Below are 25,568 nucleotides of genomic sequence, written 5' to 3'. Positions count from 1 at the left end.
TGTGGTGAATTAACTTTATGTAGAATGGGTATGTGTTTGCTTGTTGAATAAACAGATTTATCATTTTATCAGAAACTCAGTGGGAACGGTTCAGAGATCAAAGCATTTTGGATGTGCTCAGGTATTTGAGACATTTGCTTAGGGCAGGGATGTGCAGGACCAACGGGAGGTCCATTCTAGAATGGAGAAGTCATGTGCTGCATCTGAAATGATAATTAAATTCCAGAGTTTGGGGAAAAGCATGGGTACCTAAAAGCAAGGAAATCTGGGCACGATATCAGGAGTCCATTGAAAGTGTGCTCTTTCAAATACCTCGAGAAAATGTCAGTGTCTATTGATACAAAGCTTACAGACTAAATCAATGCAGAAAATTTCTCTGACACTGTAATTGACTTGGTTTTGGTTCTAGCAGATTCTCAGTGTGTGCAGGTTCTCAGTAAATGATACATGTTCCAAATGGTGTGTAGCACATTATTTTGTTTTGTTGTTACTTTTAAAAAAAGTATATCTTAGTGGGGGGAGAAGAGTAAGAGAGATTGAACTTGACAAAACCAAAATCCTGCCAAACCCCACGACTTTTGTATAAGGCTTAAATACAAACAATAAAAACCTGAGAACCTGAGAACTGTGGGCAAAACATTAAGTAAAAATTAGCACCTGATTCCTCAAAAAAAAAAAAAAAAAAGACAAAAGGCATTTCTCCTTCAACGTCTGTTATGACCTGTGCCTTTTTTTCACAATTCAGCTTTTGGGTCAGCACATCAGAATGATTCCTCTGTTGATTTGCCTCACTAGTGTGCCCAAGGAGAGCAAATATTTCAAATAACTGCTTCTGTGTTTTATGGGTGGGCATTACAGAATTGTGATGCTCAGAAGTGTAGCATTTCCCCTAGAAGCTCTTCCAGAAAAGAGTAACTATGCAGAGCACTTGAGCTTACTCCTTCTGCTAAGGCAAGAGGATCTAAGGGCTCCCACTGACTGCTGAGGGAAGGGGTCAGACCGCTGGGTCAGGTGTGTAGCTGAGGATATCACTTCTGCTGAGGCTGCCACACGGGTGGGACATAGCTTGGTTTTATGTCCTTCTGCTTCCACTCATGTGTTTGCTTTGCTTGGCTCTTCCAACAGATCCCACCTCAGTATGGTCAGCAAGGTGTGAGTGGCTACTGCCAGCAGGGCCAGCAGCCGTACTACAACCAGCAGCCGCAGCCGCAGCACCTGCCGCCCCAGGCTCAGTACCTGTCGCAGGCACAGCAGAGGTACCAGGCTCAGCAGGTAAGCACTGTCCTCCACTACTGACAGGCTGGAAGTGTAAAAGGAACCCGAGTGCAGAGAGCAGTGTCAACTAAATAACAATAATTAAATAATAAATTAAGCGAAATTAAATAAACATGGAATCAGACCACATCTTTCTGAATGGTCTTCAGGATATATGCATCTGATATATGCATATGTGCAAATATATCTGCACACATTTTCAGACTTTATTTCATAGCACCTTTGTATGGTAAAGCCAGTGTACATGTCCCAGCATCTGTGCTTTTAAAAACAGCCAGCAATTTCTTGATGAGATGTCAGTGGATGCTGGAGCTTTTCCTTGCTTTTGTTTTGTTGTTTCCTCACAAGACAGACATTGTTGAGAATTCCTGCATCTAGTGTGGTCACTACTGGTTTGGGTTTTTTGTGGAGGAGTTCAAGGCATTTTGGAGTTGCTTTGTCCAGGGAGCTTCTTAAAAGATATTTTAAATGGGTATTACAGCTATTAATTTGAATGTTGTCAGTTTGCACATCCAGTTAGGGAAACGGCACAATCCATTATCCGTTGCTGGTTTTGAATTGTGCTCTTTATATTAAGCGTTAAAATTAATTTCAAGTGATTCTGTTTTTAACCAAGATCAGAAGTGATAATGTATGGGTCTGGTTCCCAGAGATGGAGAAACACTTGGATGTTAGATACTGAACAAAATGGATGTGCATAGCTGATGCAGCTGAACATGTAGGCTCAGTTCTGTCTGCAGTCTCAGCTCTGTTAATCATGGAGAGGTGATCTGGAAATGGAAGGATGAAACTACAGCATACTCACCATCCTGGGAAATCTAACAAAAGTGAGTTGCTCAAGACTGGATATTAGTGGAAGCATCAGCACTTGCTGCAAGTCACTGGGGAATTCTGTCAGGCATGGTTGATTAACATTTTGCGATTATGCTGGTGCAATGTAGAAATCTTAGCTTGAAATAAAAATAGTGTGTAAAATAAACTAACAAAAGATGCTGGAAGTGGCAATGATACTGGAGACTCCCCTCCTTTGACTTTAAAATAAAGCTATGATAATTTCACTGTGTAATTACATGTTAATTTTTCTTCATCTACATTTTAAAATTCCATTGAGAATTAACTTTTTTTCATTAAAATGCTGGATGGTTTATGAAATAGAATTCTTAATTGTATCTGTGATATTCTTGTAAATGTCACCACATTCTGTCTTTTGGATTATATGTAACTGCAACTTTAAAGATTGCGGTTGTGTCTTTAAATTTAATTTTCTTCCTTTTTTACTTAGCCATTAAATGCTTGATTTCTCTATGACTTGAAAATACTGTTCATAAGCATCTTGGTGAAGTCTCAGCAGATAAAGACCTAGTAATAAGGCCTATGAGATAGAAGAAACACAGCTGCTCTAATGTCTACATATCACAGTGTATGAAATTGAAATGGGTTTTTTGCTGCCTTGGACACCTTGTCATGTTTTAAATATACTGTCAGTTGAAGGGATTGAATATTTTGGTTTAAAAAATACACAAAACATTTCAACTTTATAGGCCTTAAGAGTAACAAGGTACTGATTTATCTGTTGATAGGTGTTCCAATTACATCATTTGCTATCATAGCTGGGAAAGAGAAGGTTTGTGCAGTGAAGTGAGAGGGATCATAGAAGGATGAAAGTAAAATTAGAGTAAAGCCTTCCATATATTTTGAATTTCTGAGAGCTAGGATGAAGAGAAAGGCAGAGGCAGATTCACAAGTAAAAGATACCATTCCTTTTTGAGGATTTGAAGTGACACTGAAGGACAGTCAAAATCCAGGCTCCAAGGCTGATACAGGCACCGTAGGAAGGTCAGCAGGAATTTTTTTGCCTCAGTCTGCAAGATGTGATGATGCATTAGGTCTGCACCAATACAGCCTTGCAGTTGGTAGTCCTTTCTGTGAGAATTTTACCTGGATTCTTGATGGTTTGTGAATGACTGTTCTTCAGCAGTGGTCAGCCTCTTAAGTTTTGAACTCTGATCCCAGGTTCTGAATTATGTGATAATTTCCCTGTGTAATTGGAGTATCTGTGTGTAGATGGGACTATTTTGTATAAATAATAAGTAGTCCTAAAACACCTTGGGGCTTGCTTCTTTCCCAATCTCCAGATCAGTTCCATGGCTGCTCTTCCCCCTTTCTCAAGAAGAATCAGCAGGTGAACACTTCTTCTGTCATGTTTCTCTGTAAAATCTCACCATTGTGTGCTTTCCCATTCTTTGAGAACTGCTCATCTAGAAAACAATTCCTAACACATGAAATTGAAGTCTATATTTCTGACACTTCAGCAGAAGTGTTCTTTCTCTGCTTGGCAGTGCATAGTAGAATTACCATCAAGTGGTAACCAGTGTGGAATACAAAAATTAATACTAAACAAAAAACAAAACATGGGAGCATATGTCAAATTCTGCTGCTGATGGAAAAAAATTACAAACTGTGCTTACTTAAGCATAGATATCTCTGCTTATGTGAGACTGATTACCTTTGAAAAATAAGGAATTACAGTTTATTTGATTAAAGTTTTAGCAAGAGAAATAGGAGTAGGTACTTGTTTAGTTTTAGGAGAGGTACCAGTTTGGGGAATGTGGGTGAGAACAGAGCCAAACTCATCTCAGGGGCACATGGGAAGGACAAGAAGCAATAGGCACACACTAAGAAGAGGGATGTTGCAACTCTGTACAAGAAAGAACCAAACAAACTCAAAAATTATAAACCCCACAAGATTCCAGAGAGCCTGCAATCTCTATCATTGGAGAAGTTCGACTAGACAAAGCCCCCAAGCACCCTGTTCCTACTAGGCTTGCTTTGAGCTGGAGGTTTCACTGTATGATCTCTCTCTGAGGGTCTCTTCGAATACGTGATTGTGTTGCTGTGACTTAAAACTGGCTTTACATTTTCTAAACACAATTTTAAAATAAACTACAGAATCATATATTACCTGTTGCACCAGTTGGTGTATCTTTCTTATTTCTGCTCCTAAAAATATCAGTACATCCTGTTTATATAATTCTGTCAATTAGAAAGCTGAGGTAGTTTCAGTCATACAATCTGTCATCCTTTCTGTCTGTCATCCTTAGTTTTGTTCTTTCTTTTCAGCTTGCAAATTAATTTCCTTTGTGTTTTCTATATTCTTCATTAACCTTTTTTTTTGTCTTTCTATATTGATTTTGTGATGTGAGTGTGATTGAATTGGTTTTACTTCAGGAGGGAGAAAAGAAATGCTAGACTGGGGAAAGAGGGCTTCTCTAATTTGCCTTCTTTTCCTGTCTGTATTTTCTTCATTTCCCATGTAGATTTATGTCAAGCTACTTGTTTTGGAGATTATAAAGCTGAAAATAGTGTTTATTCTGTCTGGATGATGGACTTCTTCTTGCCACTAGTTTCCTTTTATGTAAAAACTCATAGTGTGATGATCTGGATATTCTGTTATAGGGAGAAAACTGATGTGAAATTTCTTGCAGATGATGTTTTATTTTTGCTCTTTTAGACGCATTGTGAGCAAGCTCCTGAGGTCAGGTATAACTCTGTGTTGTGCCTTAGAATTGGTACTCATCTTCATTTCTCACATATTGTGGAAGTGTGAAGCCATTGCTGTTTTTCTTTGACTCACTTGAATTCAATATGCAATCTTGTCTTATAAAAGTAAACAGATAAAACAATTTCTGGGACTGTTCCAGTGACTTGTGACTTTCATTCTTCTAATAAGCATAGATGGGAAGGAGAAGAATGAGATTTATTTGAATGTTTGAACTGTTAAGTTGTTTAGATCTTTGTTAAATTGATTGCATGGTAGGCAGAAAGAGAGTTTCATAAGAGGTGATTTGATAGTAAAACTGGCACAGTTTACTATAGAACCATATTGTAAGCCAGCATCAGTCATCCCCTCTTCATATCAGGAGCCTGCTGTGTAAAAACCATTAAAGGAAGAGCTTTGTTTTAAGCAAATTTATTGCAGTAGCAGATTCATTGATCATAAGATATTGCCAGTAGATGTAGATACTACCTTGGTTTTTTGGTTTTTTTTTTTTTTTTTTTTTCCCTTTAACTTCTTTTTACCTTTACTGCTCTTCAAAAGAAAAAAGAGGAAGAAAGATGTGCTACACTACTATAGTGTTGCCCTTGGCAGGGCTTTTCATCTTGAAATGGCATATAAATGAATAAATGCTTCGCTTGTTTTTGCAGTTTTAAATCTTTTGCCATAAGTAGAAGTGATATTTTGTTCAAGAATGTCATGTAATTGCAAACTTAAACTGTCATCATTAAACATTATTTTGTTAAGATAGTGTGATGTATATTTTTGGTTATTATGCTTTCCAACTGGCTTGTAAACAGCCATGTTTATATATTTTCTTGCTTTATGTAGCATGTGTTCATATGTACCAAGATAGAATCGTGCCTTTAAGCTTTATTGTGCTATTTTATGAACTGGGACTGTATCAATTTCTGACAGATGAAATGGGTCTGCAAAATAGTTATGGTCTCACTCTTAGTTAAACAAAAATAGTGATTTTATTCTACACCTACTGCTGTAACCCTGAATGAAGTCATCTTTTGTTTTACACCTTCCTGGAAACTCTCTGCTTGCAAGTTTCCAGAATAGAATGCCGATCCCTTTTTTCACACACGGGCATAAGATTAAATGGGAAAAAAGGGTGGCAGGTCCTTGAGGTGGGGCATGCATGTGCCATTTTCTGGGGCATTGGTCATTCTGGTTAACTGTGTGTTTGTACTTCATTTGTTGTGGTTACTATGGGTTTTTCTAAGTAGTTCAGGCTTACTCTTTAGTCTGCTTTTACTTAAAAGGAGAAAATGTTTTATAAACAAGCAAACAAAAAGCACTCTCTCACTGTCTCACAGGTTTTATTGAATTGTTCTAAAAGCTGACCAAAACCTTGTTTGCCCCCCAGAATAATATACCTTACCTACTGATCTTGGGGAGGTTTTTTTTCCATGCAAACTGTATAGGACGAATAAAGAGCAAGACTAACTGGTGGGGCTTTTTTTCCTGAGACTGGGCCAGGGGACAAATGCAGTTCAGGCCAGTAGGAATTTGTGAATTGCTTTAGTAGTCCCAAGTAGAAAGGCATCTGAAGCAGGAAGGCAGCGCACATGAGAAGGTGGGGAGCATCTCTGGTGACACTTTGGTCAGTCTCTCCACGCAGAGGGTTGGAGACCACTGATGCTTCCATAAGGGACTTCTCTATGTTTCCCTAAACTGGGATCAGTGGTTGGAATTAGTCTCAGTTTTGAGCCTGAGATGATGATGAGAAAGTTCTTTTGCAGACATCTGTTTCTAGTGTTGAGTCAGTGCAAGGTAGGACAGATAAAACATTTCCTGATTTGAAACAGTCTTTGAAAATGTGAACAAAATGTGAAACTAATTAATGTGTTTTCATGTCCAATCTGTATGACTGTCATGAAAACAGAACAAATTGTATTGTGGCAAAATGCACCAAATTATTAAAGTGATTTTGGTACAATGAAGATGAAGTATTGTTTTTTAAATTCAATGCGAGCTGCTAAAGTTCTTTAAACATTATAATAAGCAACATGTTAATTAACATTGTCAAGCTGTTTTGGGGTGTAACACTGTACAAAAATAGTGTTGTAATAATAGGAATAACTGTTGTACATGCAAATATCAAATTCAGTAGTAAGTAATACAGACAGTCCTCAGTGAGTTCAAATTGGTGTACCTCAATGCAATTACTCTTTATAGTAAAATCTTCACTCTTAAGCTATTAGAAATTGGCACAGAACTAGCAGTCAACTGTACTGTAGTTTGGTCTCAAATCCTTCAGACTTAAATTTGTTTTAAGGACTACCATACAGCTGCGCATGTCTTAAAAGTTGCAATAAAAAGTCTCAAATCCTTCAGACTTAAATTTAAATTTGTTTTAAGGACTACCATACAGCTGCGCATGTCTTAAAAGTTGCAATAAAAATCATTTGTCCTTCTGTCCTTTTTAAACCTTGGCGTCTGTAATCTTTCTACCGCTAGATGAGTGGTTGCACTTAATATTTGTTGGGTTGTGAACCACAGGAAATCTGGGAAAGAACAAGCTTGTATGTTAATCTGACATTTGCTGCTAGGCATATAGGAAAGTATTCTTTGTGGAAGTTGACTATTACAGTTATATGGGAACTCATAATCAAATTTAATGTTTAGAAGAGATAGTTGCCTGCTGTCAGCAGCAGTGGCTGACACCACTGCTTGTTGTGTACCATAAATCCTTCACAGCTTTTGTCATCTCAGCAACAGAGATGTCTAGTGCTCAGTATACACTCACTCCATTCTGAAATGTTGGACTTGTTTTTAGCTTAGGAGCAATTATATTCTTTCCAGAGTGAAGAGGTACTATGGTTAAGTAATTCCTGTGAAACATATAATCCCAGGTTCATGACACTAAGAACTCATAGAGATATACACACACACACACACACATATATACACATATATACATACATGTATACATACATACATATATATATATACACTTTGCCAGCCATTTCAGTCTCTCTTATGGGGGGAGCTGAAATGAGAGACATGGAACACCAACAGTATTACTTTGTATGAAGGCATCAGTTTTGGTAAACTGAACCTGTCAGTCTCTCTTATGAGAGAGCTGAAATGAGAGACAAGGAACACCAACAGTATTACTTTGTATGAAGGCATCAGTTTTGGTAAACTGAACCTTCTGTTGCCAACGTGCTTCAGAGAGGCGAGATAGATACCAAAAGGCAGAGTCCATTATTGGCTTCTTGCATCTGTATCACAGCTTGACTGGCCTTGGGGAGAGCAGGGGAGGGAAGCAGGCTTTCAGCAAATGGCTTCCAAACTGGCACACCACAGCTTAAATCCTAGCTTCTAGTCAAGTTACCAGTGACCAGCACCTGCTGAGCACTGAAGCGATTTAAGAACTGTTGAAATACTTAGGAACCGTATTGAACTTGTGCATAAAACTGATTTATCTTTTTTAAGCCTTTCTTAAGCACATTATATTTTCAGGAGGGACAAGAGGGGTTTGATGCCTTGTAGGTTCAATGAGTATTTAACTGATTGAAATCTTTGCCAGTTAGATCTCTGCTTTTATAAAGTCTTATTTCATAATCATGATGCCGTGATAGCAAATAAGTGTTAAGCATAAGGCTATTTATCTGGTGGAGGTATCTGGTATCAGGAGTTTAGTGAAACTGACTCCTATGCCACATCTTCTCCCAGTAGTGGGAATGGCTGATTATTGTCCATTTGGGGACTGCTCTGTTTGCTCATCATTGCTTGTATCATTCCAGGAAATATGTCAAACCTCTCTCTTTTTTTTCTCTGTGATTTCTCTCTATGTTTATAAGATCTTAATAGGTGCTACTTTGTCTGACTTGGAGAATAATCTTCCAGAGCCAAGTAGCTTGAAGGAATAGAGTCAGGCAGAAGAAGAAAGTATAATTGTCTGTAAACTCACACCTGAGCACAAACACAAAATAGAGGGCATAGCACAGAGCAGCAGTGACAGTAGTGCAGGCTTGTTTTTGCTGAAGGCTTGTTGACCAAACCCAAAAATCTGCATTCAGATTTAGAGAAGACTTTCTTGGCCCTGTTATTTTAAAGAGAGTGTTTACAGAGATTGTGGTCAATTTATGCAAATAAAAATCCAACTCCAGGCTGTTAGGCCTGAAGCTGTTAAAGTTAGCATGTGTAACTGCTCCTTACACATAGCTGTCTTTGTAGTAACTTGGATTTGTTAAGTGGTACTACTGGGAAAGGAGAAGTACTTTATCTTGCAAAGTGGTACTACTGTTCATGTATAAAATGTAGCAAGCTTGTTTATACTTCTGTTTTATAATCTTCCAAAGGACTGTCAGTGAAAGAATTTGTTTGCCTCTGAGTTGTTTCAACAACTGAACAGCACCTTCAGTTTCAAGTTCGCTCATTGTAGTTAAACATTTTCTCAGTATGTATGTTCTTTTGCTGTCTTCATCTCGTAATGGTTTTCTGCTGAAAGCAGGCTTTTCCATTTAAAGGAGGAATTCTGAAGGTCAGCTTTCTTTTCCTGAGAAACCAGCAAGTGCACCTCTACAGGCATCTGCTGCTGATGGGGGTTTGGTGATACCTGGCCGGATAGTCAGGGGAGATAGGTCAGCGCACATTGCAAACCTGTTTGGCAGGAATGTTCATAACCACCTGTGTCCTGCTGGTTTTTCATTTTTATTCCTGTGTTTTTGTGTCATTCTGAGCCTGGCGGACATATTGCAGCTTTTGTGCTTGAAAGATATGCAATGCTGAAAGGCCTGAGTCTTGATTTTTTTCATGTACTAAAATTAAGTTAGCATACAATATCATAGAGAAACTCTGGCAATAAAAGCCTCCCTTCAGCTAAATTGGAAAGAGAGAAAACTTAATCTCCTAGGAAAAGGGAAGTCCTGTTTTGCTGCTTTAATTTTAAGTGTCAGTTACTTACGTGCAATCAGTTTGTAGATTTAGTGAGCAGTGTCCTATGTCCATAACAAAAATCTTCACAAAGTATTCTAGTGCAAAAAGCAGGGGTGCTGAATCATTTGTTCAAACTAAAAACTTCAGTATTTGTAAGTAAATAATCTTAAAAGGAAACATTTTTCAGCTCAACTACAAAAACTATGTAAAATTAATCATGGATTTAGTATGCTATGCTTAGAGAAAGGTCTTTCTAATGAGTTTAGAAGCACAGTAAGATACACATGTACAAATGTATTTCTTAAAGTTCTCAAATCGGTGGTTTGGCTTTGATCCACAAAGTATTGTTGGTGTTATGATGGTGATTTTATTTAAAGTTTCTGAGTTCTGTTTTCTCCCAGTATTTAAATCAGAGAAGGTTAATTAAAGCAGTTCTTTATTTTGCAATTGGTTTGGAATATTAACCTCATAAAGCCTGCATTAAATCAGTGATGTGACAGAATTGCATTTGCTTTATAAAATAACTCTACAAGAGCAAAGAAAAGCCATCTATAGTTCAGTGCCATTAATTGCTTGGCATTTAGATATTAGCATAGGAGTCAATTAATTAACTTGATAGTAAAACTACTAGAATGCGGGCTGATAAAAACTGGTTTTTGTTATAGGAGATTAGTGATGATAACTATTGTTGCCACCTTTACCACTCTCCTTACTGCTCAAGGAGAGTTTTCTTTTGACATTATTCTGAGAGATAAGTTAATATCCCATAAATAATTTTATCTATACCTTTGAAATGTAGCAGTTAGTTATACAGAATAGTGAGTTTATCAGAAGATACCTGATCATGTAATTGTCATTTATTTTATAACCCACTAATCTGATGGCTGTTCATTGACAAGTTATGTACGCAAATATTTTAGAATATAAAGAATGTACAAATGCTGTTCTAAGAAAAAATCTAAAATGCAAATAGAATAGCATTCAGAATTAAATGATCAAGTTGTAAAGTCTAAAAATTACTAATAAATCTAAGTGATTGGGATTTTTTTCACTATTTGTTCTGTTTGGTTGGTTGGTTTGGTTTTTTAGTTCTGTATGGGCAGTATATATTCCAGATTTCAGTGGTCTTGTAAATTGCACCTCACGGCCAGTTGCAATATAGCAATATTCTCTTATGGCCTTTAAATTAACACACATTATTTTCCTCAGAGGCAGGGAAAATAAGTTTGTTAATATTCCTGGCATAAAATCTAACACTGCATTTTTTTTTGGCTTCATGCATTTTCTTTAATAATTGAAGCTGTTCAGTGTACATATATTTAGTTTTATTTTCTGCATTTAGCATTGGGATTTTGCTGTTGAGACAATGTATTATCTGAATATTGACCAGTATACATTTCATATGCATTCATTATCCTTTCGTACTGTAGTAGGATTTCAAATAGAATTTGGAGCATGCAGATGAATTGTTACAGGGTGTTTTAGTTGTTGCAATCAGATATGTACAACAAAGAATGAAATAGCAAATCAAAATAAATAAGATACCACTTAAAAAACAAGTTTACCTTTAAATGTTGACAAAACTACTTGGTGTTTATGTTGCGGAAGAGAGGAGAACAACTGTTGGTCTTGGTGAGCTGTCCCTCAATAAATCAAGCTCTGGAAGAACACAGCCTCTCTCTTTGTGTCTTGTTCGTGTTTATCCCTGACTGCCAAGAAGCTATCTTCCACATGCATGTTTGTAGGTAGAAAGCTAAATAACCAATTATAACCAGTCTGGGATTTGGGTCTCTGCCTATAGAATTCAAGAAGATTGTTCTCCTTAACCCTCACAAAAAAAGAGAGGATCTTTGTTGCTTTATTACCTAGTAATCCTTTACCAACTTTTAATGAACATCACTGTTTTTTTTCATTGCTATATTAAAGAGTAGTCAGTGGTCTGTTCTCAGAGTTCTAGGTTTTCACCACTTTTATTTGTCCACCACCCTCGTACCCCCTCCTCCTGCCACTCCCAGCAGCAGCCCAGCTGGGAGTATTTTCTTTTGAGAAAATCTTTGTGGTTGTGGTGATGGCAGTGAAGACTTTTCTATCTCAAAAGAATAAAGAAATAGTTTACTGCTGTTGGTTTAAACTGTTGTATTGTGCAGTCCGTTGAATTGCTTCTACTGGTGGGTGCTTCCTTTTGGAAATTTTGGTTCTTTTTCCACTCCTTGGACTAAGATATTGTTCAGTGTGGTGGGCTGGATTTAAAGATTTTTGCACAGATACTCTGTGTCTTCCCATATTGCAGAGAAAGGGAGGATGGTAATGCAGCTAATTCTCTACTGCCAGTAGCCAGCCCCGAATGTAACACACCAACACTTTCACATACTGAAAACCAAAGTTAACTCAAACAGCAGGGACCAGTTGAGAATACCTTCTTTACCAAGTTTATTACAGACTTTTTTGCATCTGAGCTTTAGTTCCTTCTCCTATGATTGTACTGTTGATAAAATAGTAGGTAAATCTCCTTTCAGTTTTTATATAAGGGCTCTCTGTGGTGGAGTATTAGAGGGTAAGGTAGCAGGTGTCAGTGGATATAAATTGTCTGTTATACAATATAGCTTTATAGATGAGGGACAGGGGCTAGGAAGAAAACCTCTCTATTCTGTTTTTTTTTTTTTTTTTAAATGTAACCTCAGTGATGTTTTGCAGCCCTTCCTCACTGATTTGCAGGTTTTCATGAGTCTTTAGATGAAGTCCTGGCTTCTACCTCAAAGCACAGACACAGACGTGCCCCTAAGAAAACACTGAAGTAATGTTTCCCAGTCTTGAGTGAGGAAGTCTCATCCTTACGTACCTAGCTCGATTAGCCTTGAGGTAGCAGCTGCTCTCGGTGCAGCTTTTCTCTTTATTCTGTAAGCTGGCTTCAGGCTTTCAGCTCTGCTGTAAGCTGCGGGCAGTGCTCTGACCTCATTTCTGCCAGCGAGCCGTATGCTTGGGAGAGCTTCCTCGGCAGCAGCAGGCACTCTGGGGCAGGCTCTGCCCTCTGGGGCACAGAGCCCCCAGCTCTCTGCTTCTGCAGCAGCTGAGCTGAAAGAAATGGCAGGTTTTAAATCCTGCCCCTCTCCCACCTTTCGCCGGGTTTAGCTGTTTCTTTGGGGTGCAGAACTGTTTCTCAGCCCAGCCTCGCGTCTCGGGTCTGCTGAAGCGATTCTGGAATTTTAGGAAGGACTAGTGTGGCAGGGCAGGATGCTGGATGGCACAAAATCTGTAAGTCATCACATTAACATAGTAGTCTGTCCCAAGTGACTAGAAAGAATAGAACATGCAAAACCAGCTAGGCCTCTTTTTAAAAAATCTTTTTTGTTCTGTTTTGTTTTAAATATAGCTTTGTCAGTGAAAAAATGGCAGGGAGAGGAAGGAGGGGGTGTAGAAAATGAAAGCGTGGTTGGACTGTCAAGCCTTGTGGGTTTTTTAGGAAAAGTCCAAAAAACTCTGTAAACATGGGAAAATGCATGGAAATAAAACGATCATTTTACCCCCCACTTCCAAGTTACATTTCTCAGATTGCTTCTTTGGACTCGCTCTCATCCTTTATTTACACTGGAACTTTTGATCTGTAGAACGAAATCCTACCTTTTTTGCCTGTAAATGAAGAGCTGACATCTGTTTATCAGGTTGTGCGGTGTGCAACAGTCACATTTTAATACAAACATCAAACTGGCCTATTTTTCTTGTGGCATGTTACAAGTATGAGAGAGGAAAATGAGAAGAAATGTCTTGTTTCTGATTAAATCCACTATTGATATGCTCTGTGATCCATGGAATGCAATAGTGGCAAAAGAGAAAAGCAAGATCAGGGTTTCTGAGAATGATTTCATCTTGGAGCTCTTCCTGCATCACTTGCTTAATGTGACTCCTGGAGGCCATATAGCAAGACACATGTGAAAATGGACTAGAGCGTTGAGGACTAAAGACCCTTCTGGCTTGTTAGTTGGCTCAGGTTACCTAATATGTGACTAGAAGCTGTTGTCCAAACAAAAAAATCTTCCTGTAAGATGTAGGGAGGTTTTTTTGACCGTGTTTGTGCTTAAAATGTTTTCAGTGTATTCTAGAGCAAAAAGCTTTGGATAGGTAGTCTGACTTGCTAATAACTTCCTGAGAATTCTGATGAGCTGACCCTCAATAATATATTTGCTCACCTAAGTATCTTTTGCATCAACTGCTGGATAGTGTATGTCTTTTCTTCCCTCTGCAGTGTCTTACAACTTACTTTAGATGTCATTTCATGATAACTTGGATCATGAAGGGAGAAAATTATGTTACCATTTTAAATACTTTTTTTTAAATCAGCCTAACAAAGGACGTCTAGGATATAGTAAGTTTTAGAAAGAAACTGCAGATATCTTGGAAGGGACAGTATTAATAACACTGAAGAAGGTGATGAGGTGTCTTATGGACAATGATTGGTCAACACTTGAGGCATACAAACTGGCAGGCTTTCCAAATGTCTCCGTGTACATGGTAGGATTTTTGTCTTACAGATTAGTTATGATTTCTGGATTAATTTATCCTCTTTGAAAAGGAAGGGGCTATTTTGCTTTTGCAATTTTCTGAAGTTGTTGATTCCCTTTAGTACTTGTAAAGATGTTGAAGACCAAAGTTAACTTGGTGAGGCAGAGCATCATCTTTGTTTTTGATGGCATGTTCAAGTGTTGGCTTGACTGTGGGCAAATGATAGCAACCTGAAAGAGCTGCAGTTGCTGCTTGCTGGTCCCACTGACATAGCAGTCAGCAAAATATTGTTAGTGTGTTGCAGGAGATGCCAGCCTGCTGGTTGCATTCTTCAGGACTGCTGCTTTCCTTGTCTCCATTCAGCTTTCCATGGTGGTGGTAGAGGGTTTGCTTGAAGTGATTTATGTGTTCTGGTTGTGAACAGGGTTTATTCAGTTCATCACGTAAACACAGACTCGCGTGTTTAAGAGGATTACCAGACTGCATTGGTAATCCACCTCCGGTGGTTAGCACGCTCTTCTTTTTTGTTGGTGTAATAGGCGATAGGACCAATAGAACAATGTTTTTTCCTGCAATCACCTGTTCCTCCTGTGCAGCAAAGACTTGCTTTCTGTTTCTGTACAGTGCTCTCCAGCTGCAAGGTAGCAATTTTCTTCAAGGGTTTGTAGGATTCTGTTTCATTTTTTCCTTCCCCATTTCTGATTCATAAAATTCAAGATACGTATGTATGTATTTCTTCTTGACCCAAGGACTTCTGCAAGAGTCCATCTACATCCTGCAGGACTTCTGCAGACCATCTGGCCAGGATTCAAGCAAATGTCTCTGCTCTTTTGTCCTTAGTGGATTGTTCCCTGCAGGGCTGCTTGCGTGAGACTCTGTTGCCTGTGCCTTTGGGCATAACATTTTTTCTGAGTGCAGCCTTACCTACAATATTGCTCTAACAGACTGGCTGGCCTTTGTTGTCAGTTTTGTGCTACCAGAGAATATATAATTTGGGAGTTTACATGTTAGGTATTAGGGTTGGGCTAGAAGTTGGCTGTTTAGGGATATGTCACCATTCTGGTAAGTAATTTTTTTCTTTATTGTAGTCTGTTAGTACAAAAGGTGGAAATAGGGGAGATGTGTTGATACATATTTATCTACACAGAATGAACAGATGCTTGGTTGACTGCTAACATGACATACCCTTCTAGCATAGCCCCTAACATATCACTTCGCTTCTTCTGTTCGGCAGTATTCCTTCAGAGACGAGTAAAATACTCTTGTACTGTAGGGCTGTCCACTTCTCTTGGCTGCTCTACTGGGTTCTGATTTCCATTCTCAAGTGGTCTGAGGCAAAAAAAGCAAAATAATTAACATTTGTTTTCAGTTTTGCTTGTTGTCACATTGCTATAGAATTTGCTGCTCTCACACTTGAAGTGTTCTTAAGATTAACCCACTGAATCAAGAACACGGGCTAAAATAGTTTTTAATGAGTTTTTTCCAGATTGAATTCTAGCATATTATTTTAAATAAATTATCTTCTTTCTATTTAACCATCATGGTACTTATCTTCCTGGGTGGTCATGTTATCCCTCTGAAACTCATTGCAGTAGAAGTGAATGAAGCCTGAATGACATTTCTCACCCAACCCTCCTTTAAATGTGGTTTTCCCTCAAACATTAATATTTTCAGTATGCTTTCATTTTCCATTAAAAATAATTTAAACTATTTTATAATTAGATCTAATCGTCTTTGGCAAAACGTAAAACAAATGTGCATTGCATCTACATGGTTTCAATCGTTTTCAGCGCTGTATGCATTCAGATTTGCAGAGAACACATCCATGTGGACAGGCTTGCTTGTCTTAGGCTAGGTCCAGCTAGAGAATGAAAGCATGACACTAATTACCATTGCACATGAAAAAGGGAAAAAGCTGTCTGGCAGTGGTCTGCTCCAAAGTGGTTGCAGTGTATTTGACTCCTGCAAGTGTGGAGCAGGCTCATGGCTGACTGCTGCCAAAGAAGGGAAGTTTCCTTCCTCTCTTGCTCACCCAACCCTTCCCAAGGCCAGCTCGACTCAGTAAGCCATGATGAAGCTGAAGGGGAAGGGGTTACTTACCTGGCAAGTTTTAAGTTGCACCATCTAACAAAGTGGTCTAATAAAGACCGCTAATACAAACTAAGGGATGTGTGTCCAGCTGCAAGAATTGTGGGAGGCAGGAACAAGGAGCCTTTGACTTTATTGCCAGCCAGTATGTAGGCTCACTCTGTCACTTTAAACCTCTGTGGTAGTGAAATCCCACACCAGAATTAGAGACTTTGAAAGTCTGTGAGATGAATACAGTAACAGAGAACAAGAGGGTTGAAAATATCCCATTCCCTCCCTTACTCATTAGACTACACTAATCGCGAGCTCCATATACTTCAATTTGCAGAAAAAGCTGAAAGTGTATGTAAATAGGAGATGAATAACTAGTCCAGGCTCTGTGAATTAAAAGCAATTGGTTCTAGTTATTATTATTGCTTCCCAAATATAATCATTGTTTATAGATCAATTTCTGAACAGTCTACCCAATATATAGCCTTTAGGCTCTGTCTAGTTCTTTTTTCTTGTCTACCTATTTTAATCATAAATGTGTTTTTGGAAGTCTAAAAAAAGTCTAAACCTCAACTATTTTGAGTATATGTTTATGACTTGCTGATTATTTGTCCTTGTGCTTTTCTAAAATCTGATGGGGGAAACCCTGACTTTAGTTATTTTACAACTTTGTTGACAGTTTGTGCTGTAACAGCTATGATATGATTGGGTTTGTGCCAAGTTAGGAAGTTCTGAGTGGAAACTTGTAGCCTTCTGTTTATAAAAGCCTGGGTTTCTGTCTTACACACATGTTCATCTATGAGAGGATTTTCTGTGATTCATAAAAAGTCATAAGCTTTATTTTGAAAGCTGATGTCAATGATGGATGAAATGCTGGGAATCAAACAAAAAAAAAATCAGGAATCCCAGGAGAAGACTGAGTTTCAGTATCAATGGGGAATTCCTCAGCCATGACTGTAGCACAACACGTGGTAACATGTTTCTCTTCCCCTTATGTTCCCTCTCTTCAGTCCCCGATAAATCCATTCCTAGATGCTAGGAAGAAAAATGACCTTTCAAAGCTGTGAGAATTGCCAATTCCATGCATTTCCTCCGTGACAGACAATTTACTCTAATACTTCTGTCCTTATTTCTTATTTATCTCTCAAAATCTGTTGTAGCTATTCTGTAATATGCTGTATGTTAACAAAATTTCCAAATGCAGAACTGAAGAAAGGCAGTAGGGATTTTCTCTCTTCTGTTTTTCAGTGAAAATGATACTAAGCACTACTTTGGTTATGAAGCCAACCTCTTAGTGAAATATGCTATTATTTAATCATTATGTTTAGGATATAAATGGACTGTTTTTATTGGACAATACATGTGTATAAACAGATAAAATTATACACACAGTCCCATGCATATTTCATTTGGGAGATTCCCAAGCCTGCAGCTTACTGAGAGCAAACTTGTCCTTTATTTCTCAAGAGCAGCTTTCCTAGTTTCTAGTGATCCAAGTATCTACATAGCTTTACAGACAATGAATGTAAGAGTTTGTAATCTCAGTCCCATTTGGAGTGCACAGGTGCCTGCATCATTAACAAACACAAATGTCTGTGTGTTTGCAAACCTCACCTACAACTGAGCAAATGGATTTGATTTTTCTACAGACAGAAAGGAAAGCTCTATGAAAACAGTGCATTTCAAAAGACAAAGGGTGTTGTGTCTGGGGTTTTTAATGTGCTCTTCAGTGTGTGGAAAGACATTTCATACATAGTCTCCAAATACCAGGTAAAAGTAAATTCCATTCAACCTGCCGTGTTTCTCATGAGTAAGCATGCTCTCTCTTCTCTCTCCTGCTCTGGTCTCCCTGGAAATTTCAGTAGGAAGCAAGGTTGAAGTCTTGCAAACATGTGGAAAAACCCATGCTTGGTACATTGTAAGGAAGTACTGGCTCTTGATTTTTCAAAATATAAAAAACATGTTTTGCTTCCCGGCAAAATCCTGTCGTGTCTGTTTGGAAATAGGAACAATTGTGTTTCTACAGTGACATCTCCTAAACTGAATATTCCATTTAGCCTTTTTCATCACTCTTGGTATAGCTGTGTGGTTTTTGTTGTTGTTGTTGTTTTGACAAGTGGTTTTTATTTGGTGTAATTTTTTAAGAATTAGGAAGAACAGTGTTGAATGCAGAATTAGAAGTTGAAATCTGGGGTTGCTGGGTTTATTGGGAATGCCTGTGTAGTGACAGCCCCAGCGTGCGTGAGCGTGGTGTGTGTGTGCGTGCGCGATTTTAAATAAAAAGGAAAGCAGAGGTTTGCTCATTTGTTTGCCTATTGTGAAGCTGTCCTGCACCTTTCTACTCCTTTGTACTGGGGTGAAGGCTGCTGAATGGAGGCCTTGTGCCATTTGTTGATTTTAAACCTCACTGTTAATCCACAGGAACCTGCTGGTGTGCGCAGCAGGAGAGCTGTGTGACAAGTGGAAATCTGGGCGGGAGGGAGTGCGGGGGGTCACAGGGGATAATAATCATTCAGCCATCAGCCTTTGTCACCCTTAAGCCTAATTGTTACCCTCTGCTGGTAACCACATTGAAGTGCTGGCCTTTTAAGTGTTTCTTGATTTTACTTGGCACAGGCTTAGGGATAGGGCCATTTATTGCTGGGTTTATATCGTATCAGGTTTGCTGGGGTTTGTTTAATTAGCCCCATTGAATTTTCTGCATCCCTTAAAATAATCTGTGAGAGTCCAAATGGGTGGAAGGGGCTGAATGGAAATGGTACAGTTGTTAACAAATTTCTCTCTGTCAGAAGCTGGGCTAAAACCAGAGACAGAAAGCTTTCCTGCTCTGCCAGCCAGCTGCCTTCTGGAGTCTGTGCGTGAGCCGCAGCTGTGGCTGTGGGCACTGGGCTGCCCGAGCAGCCCTGCACAGGCAGCAGCAGGGTGATGGTGGGGTGGGGCAAAAGGCAGCTTGCCCTGTCCTTCTGTGCCTTGCAGCTCCTGCCTGCTTCAGGTATGCCACAAAATTGAATGCCTTAGGGTGGCTGAAGCAAACTGAACTGGTGGTAAACTAAGGAAGGGGAGAGGAGAGTTAAATAATTTAAAAACAAAGAAAAAGGTGAGATATCTTTTCTAGCAGGAACTGGTTCTTCAACTTTCCCTGCCAGTTATACATGCTGAAGTCAGTATTGAGCTTTCTGTTGTTTTCCCTAAAGAAGCTGGTGTAGAAGCTGCTATAGAAGCTAAAATGAAGCCTGAATTTAAGGCTTTGCAATGGGCAAGTATCTCTGTGTGTGATATGAGCTTGTGCTGGGGCTGGGAGATGGGGTGCAGGCCAGGAGGTAGTTTCACTGCTCCCCCCATCCATGCATGGTGGGTGTTATGTTGGGCCATTAACTACGACTGGTTGGGCCTGTGTAGGGAGGAAAATCCCCAGGTTACTGGTACAAGCTTTAGAGCTGTGCTTGGTCAAATACATGTGCCCTCTAACCCTTCAAACAGAATGTGCCTCCAGCAGATGCAGTGACTGTGCTGTGTGCTATGACCTGATGGCCAGGGTTTGAAATTTGTGCCAGTAGTGCCGATGGTAAATCCAGGGTTGTTACAGGAGTCTGATTACACAGCGTGATTGGGATGCTGTTTTCAAGTCCAGTCTTCCCTGCCTCAGTACTTCATCAAAATGCTTGAGAATACATCTTAGAGTAGGACGAATGTTTATGCTTGCTACTAACTCTCTTACAGTAAAATAGGGTTGTTTAAGTGGTTTGGTTTTGTGTGTTTTCCATGTTCCAGTGGTGTGATTCCCTGGTGGTTGTTGGCATGCATCTCAGCTGCCTGGTTTTCTTAACAAACAGCACATGTCTTAGCAGTACCTGTGTGGACCTGATACTTCTATCAGAAAGGTTTAACTAGTAAAAATTCAGATCAAAAAAACCATCAGCACTCAGCTGTTTTATTTTCACCCTTCCATGATGCAGATTTGATTATAATTACTGAGTCAGGTTAATAATTCTTCTACAACTGTTGTTGCAGGACATGTCTCAGGAAGGCTATGGAACCAGATCTCAACCCCCTATGGCCCCAGGAAAGCCTAACCATGAAGACTTGAATCTAATCCAGCAAGAAAGACCATCGAGCTTACCAGTAAGAAAATAATGTTTATTTCAGTATTTTAAAATTGAAAGCACTTTACATACCAGTTCATTGCATCTGGGATGAGCAGATAAGAAGTAGTGAAAGAAGAAATACTAAATAAGGTTGATGAAAAAATGGTTTTAAAAATATGGGAAGAGATAGCTTGTATGTGAGTGAACTTGGTGTAGGCTTGTTCTGGTTCAGAACAGCACTATTTATGCACATGCATGTTCTGTGCTTCTGTACATGTGTATTTGCATAGAGGAAATTGATTGATTTTTTAACTTCAGGAATTCCATACTTGCACAAACCAATCTGGTGAGGAGGAGGCTTTTTTCTGTGTCCTTTTCCAAATGTTTTCAGTAGATTCTGGTTTAGAATACTGTTACCAAGAGCTGTCTGTTCCAAACCCTGATAATCAGTAATGAGTTTGACATGTTAATTCTAGTAATATCTATTACTACACAAGTGTAGAAGCAGAAATGACAGCAATACTTAGGCTAGGTTGATTTTTTTATTAGGAGATTATTTTGGACTAATAGTTATCAGCTTTTCTGAGCTCTACACATTCTGCTGTGGGGGAAACAGCACAAATGAATATATGTTGTGAAGACATTGCAGCTGCTTGCATTTTTGAAGGTCCTGTAATGGACAAAGTACTTGGCCTTGTCTCTGTGTGCTCCTTGTGCTGGGGATTTTCTTGTTTGTTGGTAGAAACCAGCATAAATTTGAACCAACTAGAATATGTTCAGCTTAAATGATGAAAACTTTATATAAACTATGTGATCTCTGGCTTGGAATAATGTATCAGAAACATGTAAGATACTTCCCGCGGTTCACTGGATATGTATTTATTTGCAGTTGGCAGAGAGATCTTTCTGAAAAGTTTACTGTATCAAGATATCACATTTATTTGTGAAATCTGGTAGTATGTTGTATATATTACCTCTGGCACATGGCACAATTGTAAATCCCTAAAAATAGGGCAATAAACATATTCATAGCATTTTAAAGTTATATCTTTGGCACCTAGGAGAGTACATGTGCTGCAAATTCTTTACATGACATTTGGGACATGCAAGTCTCAGGAGAAGCCATGGAAACTGGTATGAGAAAAGATACCCATTTGCTTTGAACCTAGTATTAATTTGACAGTTTTCAGGAGACCTTTTTTAAAAAGACTAGTTTGTCTGAACAGTTCTCAAAAATGGATGCTGACAGTTACCTTAAAAATAGTAGCTTCTGTGGACATTGAACTATTTTGGCAACAACTACCTAGTTTAAAAAGCAGGGATACTCTAAAGGACTTTTTATCTCCCAGTTTTTCATGAACAGTGTTTATTAGGGTAGAGAGAAGTAAAGTTATTTATCAGCTAATGTTCAGCTAATTTGACGTGTTTTTTCTTAAACAATTGTCCTACTTTTAATCCATGCTCTGTCCTATCTCCAGCATCATGATATTTAAGCAGAGTATTGGGTATTATCTGTGTCCCAGAGTGTTTGGTATATTTAGTAGCTCATAATTATTCTAGGTATGAGTAAGCTGGTTGTATTAACAGTGAATGTTAACCATTTTGGCCACAGAGCTTAAACTCTAAGTTGGTCCCGAATGCTGTTACTGAGACTCCTAATTACTGAAAAGCTTTGATGCATAACCTGAGAACACTTCATACACTCAAAAAACACTGCTGTTTTCATGTGGAGGGGAATGGAGGATACTGTAATTCTGTATTTTGGTGTTGGTGTGGCGTTTTTGTTTGTTTTGTTTTTCAAATTGAAAAACAACTTCAATTCTTTGTATGCAGCAACAAGGGGTTTTTTTGATGATCCATACATTAAAAGCTTTAATATAAGTCTATTTGGGGTAATGGTTTGAACATGGTGGTTTTTCCCTGAAGCAGGAGAGTTCTGTATTCTGTTTTAGACTGCTTATGAAAACCCTTGATCACTGTTTCTTGTTCAGTATTCCTAGTTAGCGTCATTTTGGTATACTCAATATGGCTTCTTAAGCTTGTTTTTGGGTAATGTGGTTCTTCAGGGTAGTAGTCAGTACATTGTCTCTGTACAGTGAAGCTTGAAATTATAGCAGCGGTGTTAGGCTTTTAATAAAATTTTGTTATGTCTTGTTTCATGGTATTCTGGTATTTATACAATTTGCCCGTTATCTTTTTATTTCTTAAGGGCATTGTGTAAAATCACAGCAGCTATATAGCAAGCTTATACAAGTGTCGAAAAACAACAAAAGAGATGTAATACTAAATGGTGAATGGTTTTCTCTGATGTGGCTTTAAAAAAAGAATTTCCCTTTGATGGATTCGAAGAGGAGCTGGCCACTTTCTGCAGCACTGAATGCTGGCTTGTGTCACCCTTTGGGGGAGTTTTTTCAGCAGGTTTGTGTCACAGAAAGCACAGCTAAACAGCTCAATAGTTGTTCCGTTTCCTTCACACATTGTATATAAAAGTCCTGGCATGAATGTTCCCATAAAGTTCAAAGCAGACAAATTTGTAATGTGGGCTGGTAACAAATGGCTACAAACAAAATATGGCTTTATTAGCTACTTCTAATGGCCTGTCAGATTCTATACAATGCTTGCTTTCCTTCTCCTAACTGCTCTGATATCTGGAGGGTTTGACCTGTAGGTCTCTGACCATGTGGAGTCACTGAGAGCCCAAATGAAAAGTTGCACAGAATAGTGCTCCAAGCACTTTTGTTGGGGTCACAATTAGAAGGAAATCTCAAGCCTTTGAGAAAACATGGGAGTTAGGTACTCTGTGAAGGAAAGGAAGTCATAAACAGAAACTGTTCCCTATTAGAGTGGAGGCATAAAGGGGGAGAGGCCTGAATGAAATTGTCTGGAGAACAACTACTACAGAACATATTTATCAAGACTTAAGGGATAATAGCAAAACACACATTTTTTCTATTGTGAGAAAGCTGGAGCAGACTTACAGGAAAAAGCTTCTGAAGGATGTATCTGCAGATTTGTTGTTGCAGTAAAGGAGCTTGTGTCAGAAGTAGGCTGTGTGTGTATTAAGACTAATCCTTTATTTTGTCTTTAATAAGTGCATTTATAAATGTTCACATTAGATTGTGTTGCTGCAATAAGGAGCAGAAAACATTAATTATTATATTTTTTTAATTGGCATGAATATTAAAATAATTTCAGATAGCTGTTACTGTTTTTACTCTTACTTTGTTTTAAAAAGGCCCTTTTTTGCCCAGCGTCAGGTGCTTCTTTGAGCTATAAGGTCAAATGACCCAAGGTTGCCAAGCTTTGAAAAGCCAGGTTTCTGCCAAGGCTTTTTTGTTGCAACCTACAGGTAAAAGCTCTGTGGCATCTTGAGCTGCTGTAAGCCAGGGCAGCTGCAGTTCTGCTGTGTGCCCCACCACATGTTGTCTGTGCCATCCCATCTCCTCCACTGTTGCTCCTGGGACGGTCCGGTGGATTTGACTTGGGGAACTGAACCAGATGAAAAATAATCCCCCTCATTTCTGGGTTAGTGTTTGACTGAATCACTGAGTAACAGCATGGGCATCAGTGTCACCTCGGACAAGGAGATGGAAATCAGTAGCTATGGTGGGAAAGGGGACAGACAGTGGGGGCCACAGCAGCTTGAATTTTAGCCATATCCTAAATGACTATATGATCTTGCTGGAAGGGTTTAAGATGCTGTCATCCTGTCAGCTGAGACATGGTGGCACAGCAGATTCCAGTGTTCACAGTCAGGCCCTGTAGCAGTCACAGAGCCACAGACAGACAGAAGACAGTTCACTTCTTTTTGTAAGGCGAATTTTCTGCCAGTTCCCTTCCCTAAGCTGCTTAGTGCAACCCCATGAGTGCAAGTGCAGAGGCATGAGCATGCATGGACAGAGGCTGTGGACAAGGTGGGGTTGTGGTGGTTCTCACCCGCATCCGTGTAAACTGTAGAGAAAATGTAGCTTAAGTGTTATAACTTAGGTTTATCTTGCACTTTCTGGAGGTCATGCAGTGTTGGAAGGGCAAGATTTTATCTGGAATTGAGGGAATCACTACTCTGCTAGATAGTTCAGAATTCAGAGTTCATGGATTCGTTCCATGACATCAGTTATTCACTGGGTGTTTTCATTGAAGCAAAGCAATTCCAATGCAAATGAAAACAGTAGCCAGCAGTGGAGGTAGAATGCCACTTGAATCTTGTGCAGTGCTGTGACCTGACAAAGTTGGTTGTGATTTTGTACATCTATCGTTATATGAGCTTCAAAGCTCAAAATAATACATACTGTTGCTTGGACAGGTAAAATTTTAAAGATATTAGTGGTCTTGTTTCATTATGCTTGGTACCGTGGAAAACAACACATCAGCAATCCCTTCCTGATTTTATTAACTGCTTCACAGTTCTGTTCTACCTCATTTTAATGAGCCTCTGAAAGATGTTTAGAGTGCTGGACAGTTTTTCCTCTGGTTGACACACCTTTTTTGTTGTAGAAGGCAGGTACTAAATTAGATTCCAGAGGACCTCTGTTGGGAATTAGTACTGAGCTAAATCCAAAACTAGATACAGTTGGCTCATGGAACAGCATAATTTCTGATGGATCTCAGTAGGTGTAGGCTATGAGGAAAATACATGGGAGGGTTTAGGAATCCAGATTCTGTCCCACTTCTAGAATATGAAGTAGCTTGGAAAATCATCTCAAGCAACAGCACACCCTGAACAAATGCCTTTAATGTGTGAAGTCTTAATAGACCAGGAAAACACTTCCCAGCATTACTTGAGTGACTGTGATTGGGAGCAGGAGGTAACTCTTCTTTTCTCAGAGATTAAACTACTAGGACGAGGGACTCTGGTGACATTTATATACAGCTTAGTCCAGTAAGCCCTAATCATGATCAGGGTTGTGGGCACTACCTCCATGTAAATATTAATTACCACTGTAGCCTTTCATGTAAGGACAGACCAGTATTAAAGGAGAAGATAGTGCAGTGGCCCTCTTTTTTGTAAGCTTTGTTGAATTCTTTACAGGTAAGCAAATACAAATTTTGATCTAAATTTAAGTACTATGTTAAAAATACAGAGTATTGGTTATGATTTGAGAAAGAAGAGGGAAAAAATTCTATAAATTGATTTTTTTTTCATTCTTGGGAGGCAAATGCTGTTGCCAGCTGATAGATGT

At 38.9% G+C, this 25,568-nt stretch overlaps 1 protein-coding gene across 1 annotated transcript in view; it reads left to right on the top strand.

The window, feature by feature from the left end:
• Positions 1-25,568, top strand: part of ARID1B (AT-rich interaction domain 1B) — a 323,938-nt gene that overhangs the window by 79,159 nt on the left and 219,211 nt on the right. The window contains 2 exon segments of the mRNA XM_039706785.1: positions 1,126-1,272; positions 20,315-20,425. Coding sequence (XP_039562719.1) covers positions 1,126-1,272; positions 20,315-20,425 — 258 coding nt within the window.

This window comes from Passer montanus, unplaced genomic scaffold (assembly GCF_014805655.1).
Source record: "Passer montanus isolate IOZ18808 unplaced genomic scaffold, ASM1480565v1 scaffold2, whole genome shotgun sequence".
NCBI classification, from domain to species: Eukaryota; Metazoa; Chordata; class Aves; order Passeriformes; family Passeridae; genus Passer; species Passer montanus.
Note: the sequence above shows the minus strand (reverse complement) of the source record. Positions and strands in the feature narration are given on the sequence as shown.